The following is a 16,694-nucleotide window of genomic DNA, read 5'->3' as shown; positions in this document are numbered from 1 at the left end:
TTTCCATAAACTTGAGCTTTGATGATGTCATTCTCTGAAGCAAAAACTGGCTCGAGTACTAGAGTGGTTTTGTTTGATCTTTGTGATGTTGACATATATAGTATTTACATTTTTTAAAAAACATTCAACATTGTAAAATCCAGATTAGGCTCCTTTTGAAAAAGTGGGCTCTCATATGTGGAAATTCAGTCACTCAACTACTATGTTCTAGATACTGAACAAAAGGAAAAAATATTCGGTCCCTGTGGAATTTAGATTCTGGCGTGGAGAGGTGGCGATAGATAAATAAAGAAGTAAAATATATAGAATGTTGTATAGCAACAAGCTCTGTGGAGGGCCAGGAAGGGGTAAATAAGAAGAGGGGTTGGGGAGGGCTACGATTTTCAACCACATGGTCATGGATGGCCTCACTGAAATGAGGCATTTCAGTTAAAAAATGTGAGGAGTAGAGAAAGGGAAACATGGATTTCTAGAACTTCCCTTTCCAATAGAGTAGCCCATAGCCACATGTAGCTATCTAAATTTATATTAACTCAAATTAAATAAAATTAAAATTTTCATTTTTTTAGGCACACTAGGCACATTCCAAGTGCTCAATGTGGCTAGTGGCTACAAAACAGATACAAACATTTCCACTGTTGCAAAAATTCCATTGGACAGCATTGCAGAGAAAGAGTATTCTAGGCAGAGAGTACAGCAAGTACAAAGGTCCTGGGGTGGGACATTGATTGGCTCATGCTAAATAGTGGCATGGCTCTTCTGTTTACACATTCCTACTACTCCCTGTTGTCTGCCTTATACTGTAGCTGAGTAGCAATTTTCATTTATTTCTGTAATTCAAGGCAACTTTCCAAAGGTCCTTATTGATACTGAATTTTAGACCCTTGGTCAATACTATATAGAATCTACAGGATGAAGTCTGAACTCCCTGGTCTTGCATTGAGAAGCTGTGTGAAAGATGGTAAAGACCAAGAGTCTGGACTAGGAGACCGAACACATGTGTGCAGTTTTGGAGCAGAGTAGGTTCATAGTGTGATTCACAAGGTATCATCAAGAATGAAATGGCACAGGCACCCACTAATCAGAGCGAACGTTGACTGAAAGTGTCCTGGAGGGCCTCTATAGGACCAGGGCTACTGGACCTTCAGTGGTGTTTCAGGAGGAAGTCTGGAGTGCGGGGTGACATTCTGGGGCTCAAGGCAATGACCGATTTCCAACTGGAGCTGAAGTATTTCAACATTATAGCAATAGGTAAGTCTTATATGGCATGCACAAGTGGGATTTCAGCCTTGAATAAATAAATGTGATAGGTATTTGGAAACTGTAATGGGCTAGAGAGCTTATTGCAGAGCTCCTTCCGCACAGCGTATGGTGACAGGATTCAAGGCCTTCTGCAGTGTGTCACCAGCATCCTTTCCGGTGTTCGCTCCTGTTTCCCCATTATATTATGGCTCCCTCTCTCTCTCTCTCTCTCTCCGGTATGACACATGCAGTGCCTCAGAGGCTCTGTGTGATACCACCTTGGCATCCTTCTCCCGGTTTTCCTCTGTACTTGTAGGACCCTTCCCCTCCTTTCTGCCTGGTTGACTCTTCCCCACTCAGCTTTAAGGCACAGTCTGAACTGCCTTCATTGAATTTTATTTGCTCCTCTCAGGCCAGAAGCATATCTCACTCCTGTGGCTCAGAAACTTCATTTTCTGCACTTGCTTGGCGACTACCCAGAGTACAAGGCAATTCTTTGTTTTTCTATATGTTTATTTTCTCCTGGGCCAAGTCCTAAGTTCTCTGCAGTCAAAGGTCACAGGTCATTCTTCCTTTTTCCTTACAGGGCCACATTTCCATAGATATTTGCCAAGCATCTCCCTGGTGAGGGGCTGAGGGAACACAGAAAACCAACTGGGGGCCCCGACCTCCTGTAATCCGTATCTGTCCGGTTTCTTTATTTAACGCCAGTAAGCTTATTCAATTCTTACAAGTCTTAGACAAAGATGGGGCCCCCAGGGGCCCCCTGACAAGGGGTAAAAGCCCTGACTGGCCTTCGTTGAGGATATGGGACGCGGAGACTCTCAGCCACCTGGACTTTTAGGCCCTGCCGGGATCGTTTTCCCCTCCACGCTCCCCGGTTCCCGGCCCCTGGAACGGCGTAAACAATGATTCACACCGCGCCGGCCTCCGCGCTTTACCGAGCGCATTCATCACGCGCATCGGGCTCCCGGGGCGGTCAGGTTCCAACACGTTCGCGGAGATTCACCTTCAGGTCACCAGACTCGCCTCTATTTTGCTAAACACCGATCATAACGCGAGTTTCCTCCCCTCATCGTGTCACTATGAGTGTGCCAGAGAGGGGGGCCGCGCGGAGCGGGCGGCGCTGGCTCGGTGTGTCCGTCTCGCCGCGGAGCACGGAGCCCGCGTGAAGTTCTCGGGCGCCCGCCGTCTCCAGGAACAGCGATGGTGACTAGGGCTGTGGAGGAGCGCGGAGGGGCTGGGAGGGAGGGCGTGTCGCTGGGTCGGAGTCCAAGCCAACCCCGGCTGTTGGGGAAAGAGGGGCCTTCCAGCCTCAAGGAAATTGGGGTTGGGGGTGGGCAGGAAAGTGGCCTGGTGGAGGATTCTGGGAACCCGCACCCGCGGGGGAGCCGGTGCCCGAGGCGCCCTGCCCTCTCCCCCTGGGGTTCCGGGAGCGGCTGGGGGCCCCGCGCCCGGGGCGGAGGTGCGGCCGGGAGGGCGGGGCGGGCGGGGCGGGGCCGAGCGCACCTGGGCGGGCAGGGGGAGGCGCGCGGGGCCGGGCCGGGCGGGGGCCGGCGCGCGCCAATGGGCAGCGGCTGGCAGCGCGCCCCGCGCCCGAGCCGCAGTCGCGCCCTCTCGCTGCCTGGCGAAGGCGCGGGCTGCGCGCGGAGGCGAGCGCGGGGAGAGGAGCCGCGGGCGCCGCGGGCGCCGCCAGGGCATGAGGATGGCGGTGGGCTCCGTCAGGATGCAGCCGCCCTGCGAGAGCCCGGCCCTGGCGCGGGCGGCGGCGGCGGCGGCGGACAGCGCCCTGCGCCGCAGCCCCGGCGCCTGCGAGCCCGAGCGCGCCCCGCCGCCCGCGCCGCTGCGGCCGCGGCTGCGGGACCTGCCGGCGCTGCTGCGCAGCGGGCTCACGCTGCGGAGGAAGCGGAGCGTCGCCGGCGGCCGGGTGAGTGGCCGACCCGCCCGGGCGGCGCGCACGTGGAGCGCGCCCACCCCCGGGGGCCGCTCGGGGGCGTCTGAAAGTTGGGGAGGTGGCAGAAGGAGCAGCCTAGTGCGGGGCCAGGCAGAAGCGGGTCCCGGGACGGCGGGATCGGAGGGTGCCCCTCCCCCCAGGTGCACCTGACTTCCCCCAGGAGCGCCTGGATTCCGGCGGCCGGACCGCGGGCATCGCCGGAAGGAGGGCCCTTTGGCCGGCCCCAGAGGGGGAGCTGCAGGTGTCCGGTGCCGAACGCTCGGCCAGCCCTGGCCCGACGGCAGGGCCCACGAGTGGGATCCCAGTTTGCAGGAGGCAGGGGGCGTGTGCGATTGTTTTGGACGCGCCTTTGCAAGCTCTGGGCATTGCCACCACGGAGGGGGGACACCCTGGAGTTGGAAGTGACCAAACGAGCTTCCAGCCCCTGGGTTCCGAAGTCTCCAGCACTTAGCACTCCAGTGACGCCCCCTTGAACAGGAGGGCGCGCCCCCCTTCCCCAAATCGTAAATCTTAACACCGTCTGATGGTGTGTTCAGATACGATGTTTTGGTGAAGGAGGGCCCGCGTTGGGTTCCAAGGGCATCTAATGGCCTGGGCATTGACGTGTCTGACCTAGACAGGTTTTGTTTGTTGGAGAAGCGGATGCCTGCCTATCTCCTGCCGTCTTTCCCTGGCCACTCACAGGGCCTCAGGCCACCTGGCTGACTTACTCGGGTTTCCCTGCGCACCAAGGGCTTTGGGCGGGGCACCTTTGGTGGGTTCTACTCAGTTTGTGTGTTTTTTAAATGTGTCATTATTAATCAGGTTTTACTGAGAAGCTGCAGCAAGGTAGATTTGGGGGGGGGGCGGGCTATAATTTAAGAAATGAAGTCTTGATTGTCTGCCTTTAAAAGAAGACCTCAGCGGGGGACTTTTAGCTCCTGCAAAGATGGGTTGGTGGAAACTTAGAGCGAGGGGGGAACACTTGTTTTGGGGTGGCTTCCTGAGGGTAGGGAAGAGCCTGAGTTGATGTAGGTCTTCGACGTCTCTAGGCCGCTTTCTTCCCCTTTTAGGTGCCTCCTTACCCACGTTGGGATGGATGGATGTGATGCACCTTTCTGAGGATGTTCTGAGGAGTAGCTGGGTGGGATAGATGTGTTTAGGTTCGTGACCAGGGGGGTTGAAGAATTGCCCACAGGTGACCTCGCGTCCCGAAGGTGTGATAACTAAATAAAGGCGAGAACCAGAGTTGTAGACTTTGCAGGAACCTAGGGGAAAGTAGGTCAGCTCCTGTTCCTGTTATCCATGACAGTTACTTTTTCATGGCACAGAACACTGAAGACAGGAGGGCGGCCGGGCAGTCTGGGAGGAGAGGTGCTGAGGGTTTCTGTGTAAACAGATCTGCAGTGTTCATCTGCACGCAGGCTTGTGTTTCTCTCCGCCTGGGGTGATGTTGTGTGCCTGGCCAATATACAAATTTATGCTTATCTTCTAGATTATTCTGAATGGGGTTACTTCAGATCATGTATACTTTATTAACCCTTCGTCGGTTCTAACACTGTATTCTCTTTGGGACATTCCAAACACATTTCATAAGTGCATGGCCAGTTTCTTACTGGGGGAAGACTGTCGAATTTTCCATTGCTGAAAACTCATAATTTTCAACTGCCTTCCCCTCCTCTGGCTTTGGAACTGCCTTTGTGATTTTGGAAACTTCTATAACAAAAATGTAGGGATTTGGGGGGAAAAAAGAAAAACTGGTGAAACGTGTACCTGTATTAGTCTGCTCAGGCTACCATAACAATACCATAGACCCGGTGGCTTAAGCAACAGAAATGTATTTTCTCACAGTTTTGGATGCTGGGAAGTCCAAGATCAAGGTGGCAGCTGATTTGGTTTCTGGTGAGAGCTCTTTTCCTGGCTTGCAGACAGCCGCCTTCTCCCTGTGCCTTCTCCCCATGTCCTCACATGGCCAGTCCTCATGCACATGGAGAGAGATAATCACTCACTCTCTTCCTTTGTAATAAGCCCACTATTTCCATCACAGAGGCCCTACCCTCATGACCTAGTCTAACCCTAAATACCCTCCACAGACCCCCACCTCTAAATACTACCACTCTAGGGTTTAGGTCTTCAAGTTACGGATTTTGAGGAGACACAAACATTCAGTCCATCACAGGAGCATTTTGAAGAAATATATACACCAAACCAGTTGGTGTCTTGTGAGCAGCTGGGGTCATCTGGTGAGCCCCTTGGTTAGGGCAGTGATGCTAATGCGAACAACTCATGGCTAGATTCTTCTGTGGACCTTTTGTTTTGTATCTCATGGGCTACACCTCCAGATTACAGCTAAGTGATTATATGGACAAGTTAGCACAAAATCATTACCCCAGGATTTAAAAAAAAGCAAAAAAAAAAAAAGCATCTCTGTGCATTACACAGATTGGTAAGAAAGTTTGCAATTTCTGCATCCAGTAAGCTCTTTGGGGGATGTGTTGCCCAAGCCAGTGCCTTGTAGGTGATCTCATACTGGGGAAAATTAAGCAGACATTTGGCTCATACTGCAGAATTTCAGGGTTCCTTGGTTCAGTCACTTCTAATCATATTGAATTCCAAATGCACACTGATTAAGACTCTTTGCGCTTCTTTAGGCTAAGTGGGGAATGACTAAATTTTGCCCTGTGGGAGGACCCAGGCTACTGCCTAAAAATTAGTGGTGAGATAAGGCACAGCTTGAATTCCCACAAAAACCCTTTCCTCATTTTTTTGAGGTTATGAGAGATTATTATAATAAGCACCCAACCTTCAACAGTTATTGGCACCTGCCAGTCTTATTTCAATGATTTCCTCTTTCCCCACCTTTTTTTGTGGGAGCTGGTGTCTTTTAAGGTAAAATCTTAAACCTCATGTTATCTCACTCATAAGTATTTCAATTTACATCTCTGATAAGAACTTTCTTCTTTAAAGAAACAACTTCTATGCCTGCTTCTACACGTAAAAATGTTAACAATAATTCCTTAATATAATTCCCATTCTTCAGATTTTCTCCAAGATATCCTTTTACTTATGATTTGTTGAATTCGGGAACTAAGTAAGGGTCACACATTGCGTTTGGTCGTTAGGTTTCTAAATCTATTTTGTTAGCCGTCCCCTCATCCCTTGCCTCTTTTTTCATGCCATCGATTTGATGGAGAGAGTGGTGGGTCATTTGTCCAATAGAATGTCCCACTTTCTGGGCTGACCTCTTACCATGGTATCGGTTGACTTCTTTCTGTGTTCTTCACGTTTCCTGTAATCTGGCGGTGAGATGCAGAGGCTTGATTAGATTCACGTTCAAAGACAAGCATCCCTCATAGGTAATGCTGCCTAAAATCCATTGCATCATGTCAAAAGACAGAAGAGGTCTGGATGGCTCTTTTTGAGATGTTAACGTTGAGTAGCCGGGCTCAGGTAGAGGCAACTTACCTTTTTCCATTTCACCTAACGATTGAACATCGCAGATGGTTGTCGCCTAGATCCATTTCATTAGGGGTTGTAAAGTTGTGATGAACTAAATCTGTGATTCCTCTTTTCGAAAAATGTGTATAGTTTTCATTGAGGTAAAGGCAACTTACAACATTATATTACTTTCAGGTGTACAACATAATTATTTGGTATTTGTAGAGACTGTGAAATGAGCACCACAGTAAGTCTAGTGAACATCCATCGCCATCCATGGTTGCAGATTTTTTTCTTGTGATAAGAACTTTTAAGATTTACTCTCTTAGCAACTTTCAAATATACAGGAGAGTATTATTAACTATAGGCACCATGCTGTACATCATATCCCCTGACTTGTTATTTTTATAACTAGGAGTTTATATTTTTGACTCCCTTCACCCACTTTTGCCCACACCTCTGGCAACCAACAGTTTGTTCTCTGTATCTATGAGCTTTTTTTTTTTAGACTCCACATATAAGTGAGATCGCATTTGTCTTTCTCTGTCTGACTTATTTCACTTAGCGCGATGCCCTCAAAGTCCATCCACGTTGTTGCATTCTTTTTAAATGACTAAATAATATTCCGTTGTCTCTGTGCCACCCTTTCTTTGTTCATTCATTACACCAGCCAAGATATGGACATTCAGGCTTCCCTATCTGGGCTATTGTAAGTAATGCTGCAGCAAACATGGGGCTGTGTAGACCTTTTCAAGTTAATGTTTTTGTTTTTTTCAGACAGAAACCCAGAAGCGGAATTGCTGGGTCCTGTGGTGGTTCTGTTTTAAATCTTTCAGGAACTTCCTTATAGTTTTCCATAGTTGCCGCACCAATTTACATTCCCACCACCAACAGGGCGCAAGGGTTCCCTTTTCTCCGCACCCTCGCCAGCGCGTGTTACTTCTTGTCTTTTTGATATCACTCCTCTTGCGTTTATTAATTGGAATTCTGTCTGTACAGAACTCACCCTTGTGTGCTATTTGGCTAGACCTGAAATTTAGATTCTGTAGGAGAGACAGGGAAAAAGCTTAATTTTTTCCCTTTAATCAATTTTCTGCGTAATGGTTGGTGCTCTAACAACCTCCCATGATAATCAATGAGTTTCTCTTTTTTTCAGTATCATTAAGCACTTGTGGATCTTAGTGTATTTGTTTCAGTCCATCGCAGTCAATATTCTTTTTGATGCTCAATTTCTCCTTGTGTCCTGTACACTTTCACAAAGGCCCCAACGGTCTCCGATACTTTCTTGCTTTCTGGTACAAGATATTCAAAGCTTATCTTGTCCATTCCGGGCTTCAGACCTGAAGTCAGCCCTTTTCCCAAGGAGCACTGATTCTTTTTACTGAAAACCATTTATCTCCCCCAATATTGGCCTCTCGTAGCGATGACGTTATTTTTACCTTGGTCTTAAGCCTTCCATCTGAAGTTCTCGTTTCTTTTAAATCCATCTCATCAGGCCGCTTCTAAGACTGTCATTTTCTCCCTGCAGTAAAATAGCCGGTGACGACCACTCCTGCTTCTATATTTACTGTCGGAGCCGACGCTGACTTATTTTGGGCCTTGACTGCTGGGATCTTTTCTGCAGGGCTCTGCCACCTTCTTCAGCTCCTGGAAATCTGCTGCATTTCCACCATCCGGAAGGGTTCACCAATGTGCCGGGTTGTTCAGCAAGGCCCTCCTGTGATTCTCGGGCTTTGGATCGTCTCTCCCCTGACCTCTTCCCTGCAGCACCCTTCGCTCAGGCAGGGTCCCCCGTGGCGTGGCGGGTGAAGCTGGAGAGACTGGGGAACAGCTGCTGGCTCTGGGCATGAGATTCCCTCACTTTCATTTCCAGTCACGACCCAGATGGTCCCCTCTCCAAGAGCAACAAGGTAGCCCATTGCCTTGTCCAAGGTGGAGTGCGTTAACGTGTGACTTAGCACTGCCCTCTGCCGGGAATAAGACTTCATTGATTTGGAAATAAGACTTCATTGATTTGGAAACACATACTGAATGGGGACATCTGTAATAGTGTCAACAATAGAAATAAAGTAAAGAAAAAAACACCCCAGCATGGTAATGGCATAAAAACAGATTAAAAAAAGAAAGAGAAACACATACTACTCCAAGTGATCCTGGCAGGCCCCATTTATAGTCATTTTATACACATATCTTACATGCAAAGTGTGTAATTTGCTCTTCGTATTTAAATTAAAACCAGTGGCTAACACTTCATGACACTTCATGAGGTGCCATGCGTGTTCTGATGTAAGTAAACTTCACGGAGCCCTCACACCAAGCCTGTGAGTTAGATGCTATTGTTTGCATTCTACGGATGATGAAAGGGAAACACAGATGTTACCTGTCCCACATCGCAGAGTGGGTGGAGGGAGGGAGGTTTGAATCCAGCCATTCTGGTTCCATAGTTCATGCTCTGAATTGACTCTCTGGTTTTCCTCAAGTGCACTGAGGGCAAAGGGTATATTTACTCTAGTCTACCATAGCCTTACAGTGCCTGCTGATATGACCCTAGCACTCTGAGAGGCGTCAGGTAAGGCTGTCGGTAATGCTGGACATTAACTTTTCTTTCATTTGAACACACTGATGCTTGTGATAGACCTACTGGGTGTGGGGGCAGGAAGGGAGGGACAGTATCGTGGTTATAGGTGAATGGTAACGAGTATTTACTGAAATTAAAAGTAGCATTCCATGTGTCGTCAGCAAAAATCACCCAGGCCCACCTTAATCAAAGTCAATCCAAAAGGCTTGTGATTTTACCTGTTTACTTTTTCTTTATCTGCTCATGGAAGCCTATCAGAAGATAAAGGCCGCTAAGGGAGGCATGCATCTTCTAGGGAAGCTGAGTCAGATCAGACATGAGGGACACGTGATGATTTAAATTTTTTTTTTTTTTAATGATTTTAGAGAAAGAGGAAGGGAGAGGGAGAAAGAGAGAGAAACATCTATGAGAGAGAACCATCAGTTGCTGCCTCCTGCACGCCCCCTACTGGGGACTGAACCCGCAACCCTGGCGTGTGTCCTGACCGGGAATAGAATCGGTGACCCCTGGGTGCATGGGAGGGTGGTCAACCAACTGAGCCACACTGGCCAGGCGGCACATGATGGATGATCATATTTCAGAATTATTGATTACCTGCTAGCTTGAGCCTTGATAGTATGGCTCAAACATGGTAAAACTATGTTTACCGTGGCTACGAATAAAGTAAAGCTCCAGGGATGCCACTTCTAAAAATATCTGGGGAGAAGGGAAAGAAATTACAGATTCATTTATTCTACTTTAATTTCATGTGAATTTTAGTAAAGGATCTCAATGGCAAGTTAATGCTGTTAATTTACTCATTTCTTTCTCTCCCCTCCGACTCTCACGTAGGCTTTGGCTGCATAATTAGATCAGAGTCAGAGAGCCTCAGTTATGGCTTCAGGATAGGGTTGGAATCCCAGTGCCATCACTCTGCATCTTTGCATGACATTCTCTGAGCTCTTTAAGCCCGAATTTCTTCTTCCGTAACGAGATACACTGTGGGTCAGGTTTTCCCAAGAATAAAGATAAGATATAGAAAGTTTGGGGCACATTGGAGCTTAAATTTTTCCTTCCCCAGCTGGATGCTTATTCTGGGTGAATGGGCTTTCACAGACATATTTTTGGAAATCTAGGCATAAAAATTTTTTGCTTTCATATGCAATGTCAGATTCTATGTTTTTTTTAAAATTGTGATATCCTATCAGAAAGTGAATATTTTAGGTGGTGTCTAAATACTGGGGCTATAACAGAATAGTCTGAGTTTCACACTTGCACCATCTCTTAAATTGGCAGTAATTGGTAACTTGTGCAGCTAATAATAGGTGGAAAGGTAGGAGATAAGTCATTGGTGATGAGTTGGGGTTTCTTATTAGTTCTAATACAGTATTGCATAACAACCCTTGTTAGGGACATGATAATTTCAGTGATGAAATGTGATCTGGAAGTAGTTGGTGAGAAGTTATACAATTTTCTGTGAAGGTAAAATAGTTCAAATCAGTGACCTAACTTTTTGTGGTAAAATGTTATTATGAGAAATGATTCATAAATGGATCTGGAAAAGGACACTGTGGACACTGGCTCATCTTTATCAGATTGAAACTTCAATAGCCCCCTAAAGGGAGGAAACTACAGTCCAGAGAGGTAAAGAAACTTCCCCATGGTCACCCAGCTAGGAAGCAGGAGAGGCAGAATGGAGCTCAGGATTGTCTGATTCCAAATATCGATGTCTTTTCCACAATACCATGTCACCTAAGACTTTGACATAATTATAACACGTGGTCTGTGGATGCAGTGGATGCACTGGATATTCCAAGTCTTAGTGTAAAGCCCGGCTGGCTCGTGTTCTTTCCAGTGTCTTCAGTAACGGCTTCCAGGACCAGTCTTCAATGACACACAAGCTTGGCCATGGCCTGAGCAGCAGCCGTCCATCATCTCCCAGCAATACCAGCGTCGACAAGAACCACGAAGGCTTGCGATGACTCATCCCAGAAGCCGTTGTTTTCTCAGGAGGTTTGGAAGCTGACTAGCTCCATATTGCAAATGTACTTGGGGGTGTAGAAGACAAGCAGGTTCCTCTCCTGGACTGTATGGGACACTGGAGGAAGACGGAGGAGTTTCTGGTAACCCAGGATTTCCCTTGCTGATGACGACTTGTTTGATAGCTAAGAAACTTCAGATTAGGAAGTGAGACGTGCTTACAATTGAATAAAATCACTGAGAACACACAAACATCTTTTCATAAAATTAAACTTTGGTATCTTTATCTTTTAATGTGGTGCGATGACCCTAAGTGAATGGCTCCCTACGTTTCAGATCCCAGGCCTTTTAAAGAATCAAAAGATAGCACCCCAGTGAAACTCACGTGCGGACGTACTTTTGCGTCTCATTTCAGGCGGCCGGTGGATGCTGCGAAGCCTGGGTCCCTGCAGGCCCTGGTTCAAAAGCCCTTCCCTACCCTGCTTTCCGGGGAGCAGCGCCGTGGTTCTGTAATTGTTTCACTTTTTAAAAACTCTTTCCTTCCTTCCAACACCTAACATAGTATCAAGCAATGATTCTGTTGTCAGTAAATGTCTCCTTGAATGAAAATCTTTTGTCGCTTTGTTGAGTTGGAAATCACTTGCTCTGAATGTAGCGAACGTGTTAGGAGCCCTGGTGATATGATAACTATTATTATTTAGCAAGTCCTTGTACAACATTGACGGTGTCCAGTTGTTTGAAGCACTTGAAGAACATTAACTCTTTTAATCCCTATAACAACCTGAATGTGGCAGATGCTCCCGTTGTCTCTTGTTATTCCAAAGAGGAGAATGAAGTGCAGAGAGGCTAAGCTGCCTGCGATCCCCCTTAAAGTGGAGGAGCCAAGATTTGAACCCGCCAGATCGGGCTCCATATTACAAGGCCTACCTATTATGCTGTATCTTCTCTCTAAATAAAATAATTAATGTATTTCCCGATCGCGGTCTCGCTCTCTCTGTCTCAGCACTTTTGAAGCAGGGTGGTATGTTGCAATTCATGTGATCATTTCATGGGATACATTCCCCCCCCCCCCGTGAAGCTATAATTAAAGTGATGGTGTGTCTTAAAATGCTGGTGTTTTAGAATATAGGAACTATAGCAAGTCATGTTTTAGTTTTCAAAATTAGCTGCATAGCTTATCTTTAGAAATATCAAAGTAAATCACAGCTTTAAAACAAAAGCCATGTCTGTTTATGAAGTATGAAAGATGTGAATTAAGATTATGTTAACAATGTATACGAATGCCGATATTGCCTCGGTGTTGGTTTAAATGTCAGAGGAGAATAAATTTAAATTTTTCCTTCAAAATGTCTGAATAATAGCCTCAGAGTAATGTTAAAGTAGAAGAAACCAAAATTCTTCTCAGTGAAGTGACATATACATACAAAATGTATTATTGGTTTCCTCACAGGTGTTTTTAAAGGTAAAACTTAAACTTCCCATGTAAATTTCTTATTTTTTTTTAAACTAAGACCTGTGAATATACTCAAATGACAATAGATTCAGACTTGCCTTTGAGTCACCAGACTTTGTGTGGTGCGTTGGCAGATCTTACCTCGTGACTCAGTTCACCTTTTTTTAGTTTGTCTGCTTTGTCACGGGGCTTTGGCTTCTCCCTGGTAAACTGCTTTGCTTTTATTTCGCGCTGTTTGTGTTACCTGTAGAGAAGACCTAATTCAGGATTTCTAATAAAGGCAAAACAAACCGGTACTGCAGTTACAGGGGTCTGGAAAACCAGGGCTTCTGCAGTCTAGCTGGTTGTCTTCCTGTGGTTTTTTTTTTGGTTTGTTTTTTTTCCTAACTGGTCTAGCAACTTAAACTACAGCCCCGTCGGTGGTTTTGTCGTTCAGCTGAGTTAGACTTTGTCAAATCATTTACCCGCAGCTGTTACGAGGCGAACAGGCAAACACTTGTGATTGCCCCACGCCGACGCCTTCGGTGCTCACTGTAAATTTGTTTTACGCTCTCCTGTTACTCTTAGGGACGTGAACAGCCTATCGCTTCTCTCTGATCTAACACAGCAAGTGTTGACTGTAATGAACAAACCCTGCAAGTGGCTTGCTCCACGGTGTGCTGCGAACTTATATATATATATATATATAGGTATGAAGTCTTTTGTAGAAAACAAAGGCAGGGAAGATGTATGAAGATACCTTTTAGCAATTGGGGGAAGTATGATGCCTCTGTCAGTCCATTAAAATAGAACTGGCAGTGGTGCAGTAGAGAGGACACGTCTCCGTGTTTGTCACTTAACGCCTATGCGACCTGGAGTGAGTCAGGCGGCCTCTTGAGCCTGCCTCTGAAACAGAACCCCAGCATTCGCTCACGGAACCCAGCATTTGCTCACGGAACCCAGCATTTGCTCATGGAACCCCAGCATTCGCTCACGGAACCCAGCATTCGCTCACGGAACCCAGCATTCACTCACGGAACCCAGACTCGCTCACGGAACCCAGACTCGCTCACGGAACCCAGCATTCGCTCACGGAACCCAGACTCGCTCACGGAACCCAGACTCACTCATGGAACCCCAGCATTCGCTCACGGAACCCAGCATTCGCTCACGGAACCCAGACTCGCTCACGGAACCCAGACTCGCTCACGGAACCCAGACTCACTCACGGAACCCAGCATTTGCTCATGGAACCCTAGCATTCGCTCATGGAACCCAGCATTCGCTCACGGAACCCCAGCATTCGCTCACGGAACCCCAGCATTCGCTCCCGGAAATCAGCGGGGGAGAGGGAGTCCGTTTTCATTGCTCCTCTCTGGTCTGACCGAGGTCAGAGCGGTGGTCCTTCTACACTGAGATGCCAGCTGAACCCCCGGGATGCTCTGGGGCCAACCTTAGATCAGTGGGAAGACGGCTATTTAATACCCACCACGTCTCCTGAGTTGGGGACGAGGGAGCTCATGCATTAGCACGAGGAGCATTGGAAGAACCGGATGAAATCAAGAACCCGTCCTGTCAGAAGAGTAAAAGGGACATATCTATAAATATGTTTCTAGAAGATTAAATTGTTTGGCCACAAACCAGAATTCTGGGAGAGGCGTCAGAAGAGAATTTGTGGCCAGCCAACTCTTTGGGCCTGGGGAGATCTCACAAGGCGGCTTTATCTTCTTTAGATAAGAGGTTTGTTGCTGTTTTTTTGTCACCGATGAAAGCTGTGTCTTAGCCTCAAATTAGCATCAACATTTGTTTTATTCTGACTATTTTAAATTTATCATAAATCTTCGGATAGCACCATTTCAGGCGCTTGATTTCTCCTCCTCTTGGCACATAACCCCTTAAAAAAAAAATTCCACTTAGTCATATCCTAATTTGCCTTGAATATCTAATGAAGTTAGAGCTTAAAAAACTCGGCAACTTTAGTTCATGAGTAGCTGGGTGTTTATGGGGCTGTCATTTATATAATGCTTGACATTTACTAAGTGCTTTCACATCCACTTTTATCTTACTGTTTTCGTAACTTTGGAAGAAGTGCTTCTTTCTTATACAGGCTCAAAACAAGTTACCGAGCTTTTCTCTATGTCAGGACCTCACCATCTGTGAGCAGAGATAGTGCCCACCCCAGAGGGTGGTGAGACTAACTGGTATGTGCAGCGCTATTAAGACAAAGCTAGTCACGTAGAGGTGGCTTCTAGGCGTGAGCTGCTGCTGAGGTCATTACCGCCATCACCATCACCATCACCATCATCGCCTGAATGACAGATCTGAGGGTTTCCAAGTTCAGTCCCTTTGAAAAGCTGAAAGAGATCTTACTGGTTCTATTGATGGCAATTAAGTACAAAATCTTCAGCTCGAACACTGGTGTCTAGCTGAAGGTCACAGCGAGAAAGTTCAGAGTCAGGGGCTCCGTAGCCTGGACCCCATTTAATGCAAGTGTCTCTGACAGGCTATTCACCAAGTTCCCCTTATAGCTGTCAAAGGTGGGGTCTAAAGGAGCACCTCTGAGCCTTTAGCATACATGAGCATCCCTGGAGGGCTTGTGAGAGCACAGATTCCAGGGCCCCGATCTTAGAGACTTTGATTTAATAGCACATGAGTGGGGCCCAAGAATATGCATTTCTATCAAATCCCAGGTGATGCTGATGCTGCCGGTCCATGGACCACACTTAGTAACACTGGTCTAAAGGGCCTCAAAAGTTTGTTGACCTTCGTTATCAGAAAATTATTGAGACTGGGAGCCGGCTTGGTTTTCTGTTGGCCACCTTTATGGTGGAAGGCCAAACCAAGGGGAAAACCATGGCTGTAAGACCATTACCGATTTAATAATATAGGAAAATCCCCCTTATTGGTTTCCATGGGGTGACTGGCAATTAAAAAGAAGTGATGAAGTGTGGAACATAAAGGGCCCAAGGCGGCTGTGCTGGTTAGTCTGTGTGCATCCCATGTACCCTCTCCCCTTTTCTGTTCTAGTCTCTGCCTTGGAGGCTGTCCTCAGCGGATGTTCATCCAGGGCTCTCTTGACCATCTGGCTTTGGTTTGGGTTCAGTCAATAGACGGCCAGGAGGAGAGAGAAGTCAGGGGTGCCTATCGCTCCTGCTTCCTCCCTTTTTCAGTGTGGTGCTGGCAGTGACCATGACCATCTATAACTAGCTACCACCGGGCGGTCCCTCCTCAATTGCTTTGGCTCCCTCCTGCCTCCCGTAAAGCTGTATCTTCCCTAATCCCTCCTGCCCGTGGCTGTTGAAGACTTGTCATTACTAGCCGCTGTGTGCTTCATCTGATGGGCCTCTGAACCTTGCCTGGACATCTTCGAGAGACTCTTTCCTGAGAGGACCCTTGATGTAGGAGCCCGGGGAAGAGCAGTGCTGGGAGGAGTGACAGCAGGGGTGCAGCCTTGAAGCGAAGAACCTCAGAATGGAGTGGGCATTGGCAGTGACTGAGGCAAGGAAGCCAGGGTAGCCCCTGAAGTTGAGGCGGAGGGTAAGGAGTGCAGGTAAGGGGCCTGCCTGGCCTCTAAAGTGTTGCTGGGCTTAACCACAGGAGGTCCTGAGAGGTCCCTGGTAGAAGCTACACTGTGCTAGAAGGTGGCCCACATGCCTTTCCCGAATCGTTCCTGTGCATAGACTTGGATGGCTAGGGCTCAGAACCAGGGAAGCTTTTGTATGAGGCATTTGCATTCCCTCTCTGCAGTTGCCCACGGTGTTTTCTCCCTACCCATGCTTTCTTCCCAAACACCCTTAGCATTGTTAGTCTATACCCGGGAGTTACAAGACCTTTACGGGGTCCTTTGATCTTGCTAAATTTTGTCACAGTATATTGAACACGTTCTGAAATACCTGCCCAAACTGCATTCACAAAGTAACAAATGGTTGAATGGAATAATTACACCTTTGGTTCCTTGGCCCATGGGTTCCAGTGATGGGCGTGTCAATAAAATGAAAAACATTTCTTCATGGTTTTGGTGTTTGGCCAAATCATCTTCTACAGTAACCTCCCCGTGATGCGGGACCACAACATAAACTCATACCAAGTCTTTGTTTATCAGTTCTCTTGTG

The 16,694-nt window shown here is 47.3% G+C and overlaps 1 protein-coding gene across 1 annotated transcript in view; it reads left to right on the top strand.

The window, feature by feature from the left end:
* The first annotated feature begins 2,128 nt into the window (after positions 1-2,128).
* RAPGEF5 (Rap guanine nucleotide exchange factor 5) overlaps positions 2,129-16,694 on the top strand; it is a 192,152-nt gene continuing 177,586 nt past the window's right edge. Inside the window, exon 1 of the mRNA XM_081147885.1 lies at positions 2,129-2,451. Within this exon, the coding sequence (XP_081004011.1) occupies positions 2,449-2,451 (3 nt within the window). The 5' untranslated portion in view covers positions 2,129-2,448. The remainder of the gene's footprint in view (positions 2,452-16,694) is intronic.

The sequence above is a fragment of the Miniopterus schreibersii genome (assembly GCF_964146895.1).
Source record: "Miniopterus schreibersii genome assembly, chromosome: 9".
NCBI lineage: Eukaryota > Metazoa > Chordata > Mammalia > Chiroptera > Miniopteridae > Miniopterus > Miniopterus schreibersii.
Note: the sequence above shows the minus strand (reverse complement) of the source record. Positions and strands in the feature narration are given on the sequence as shown.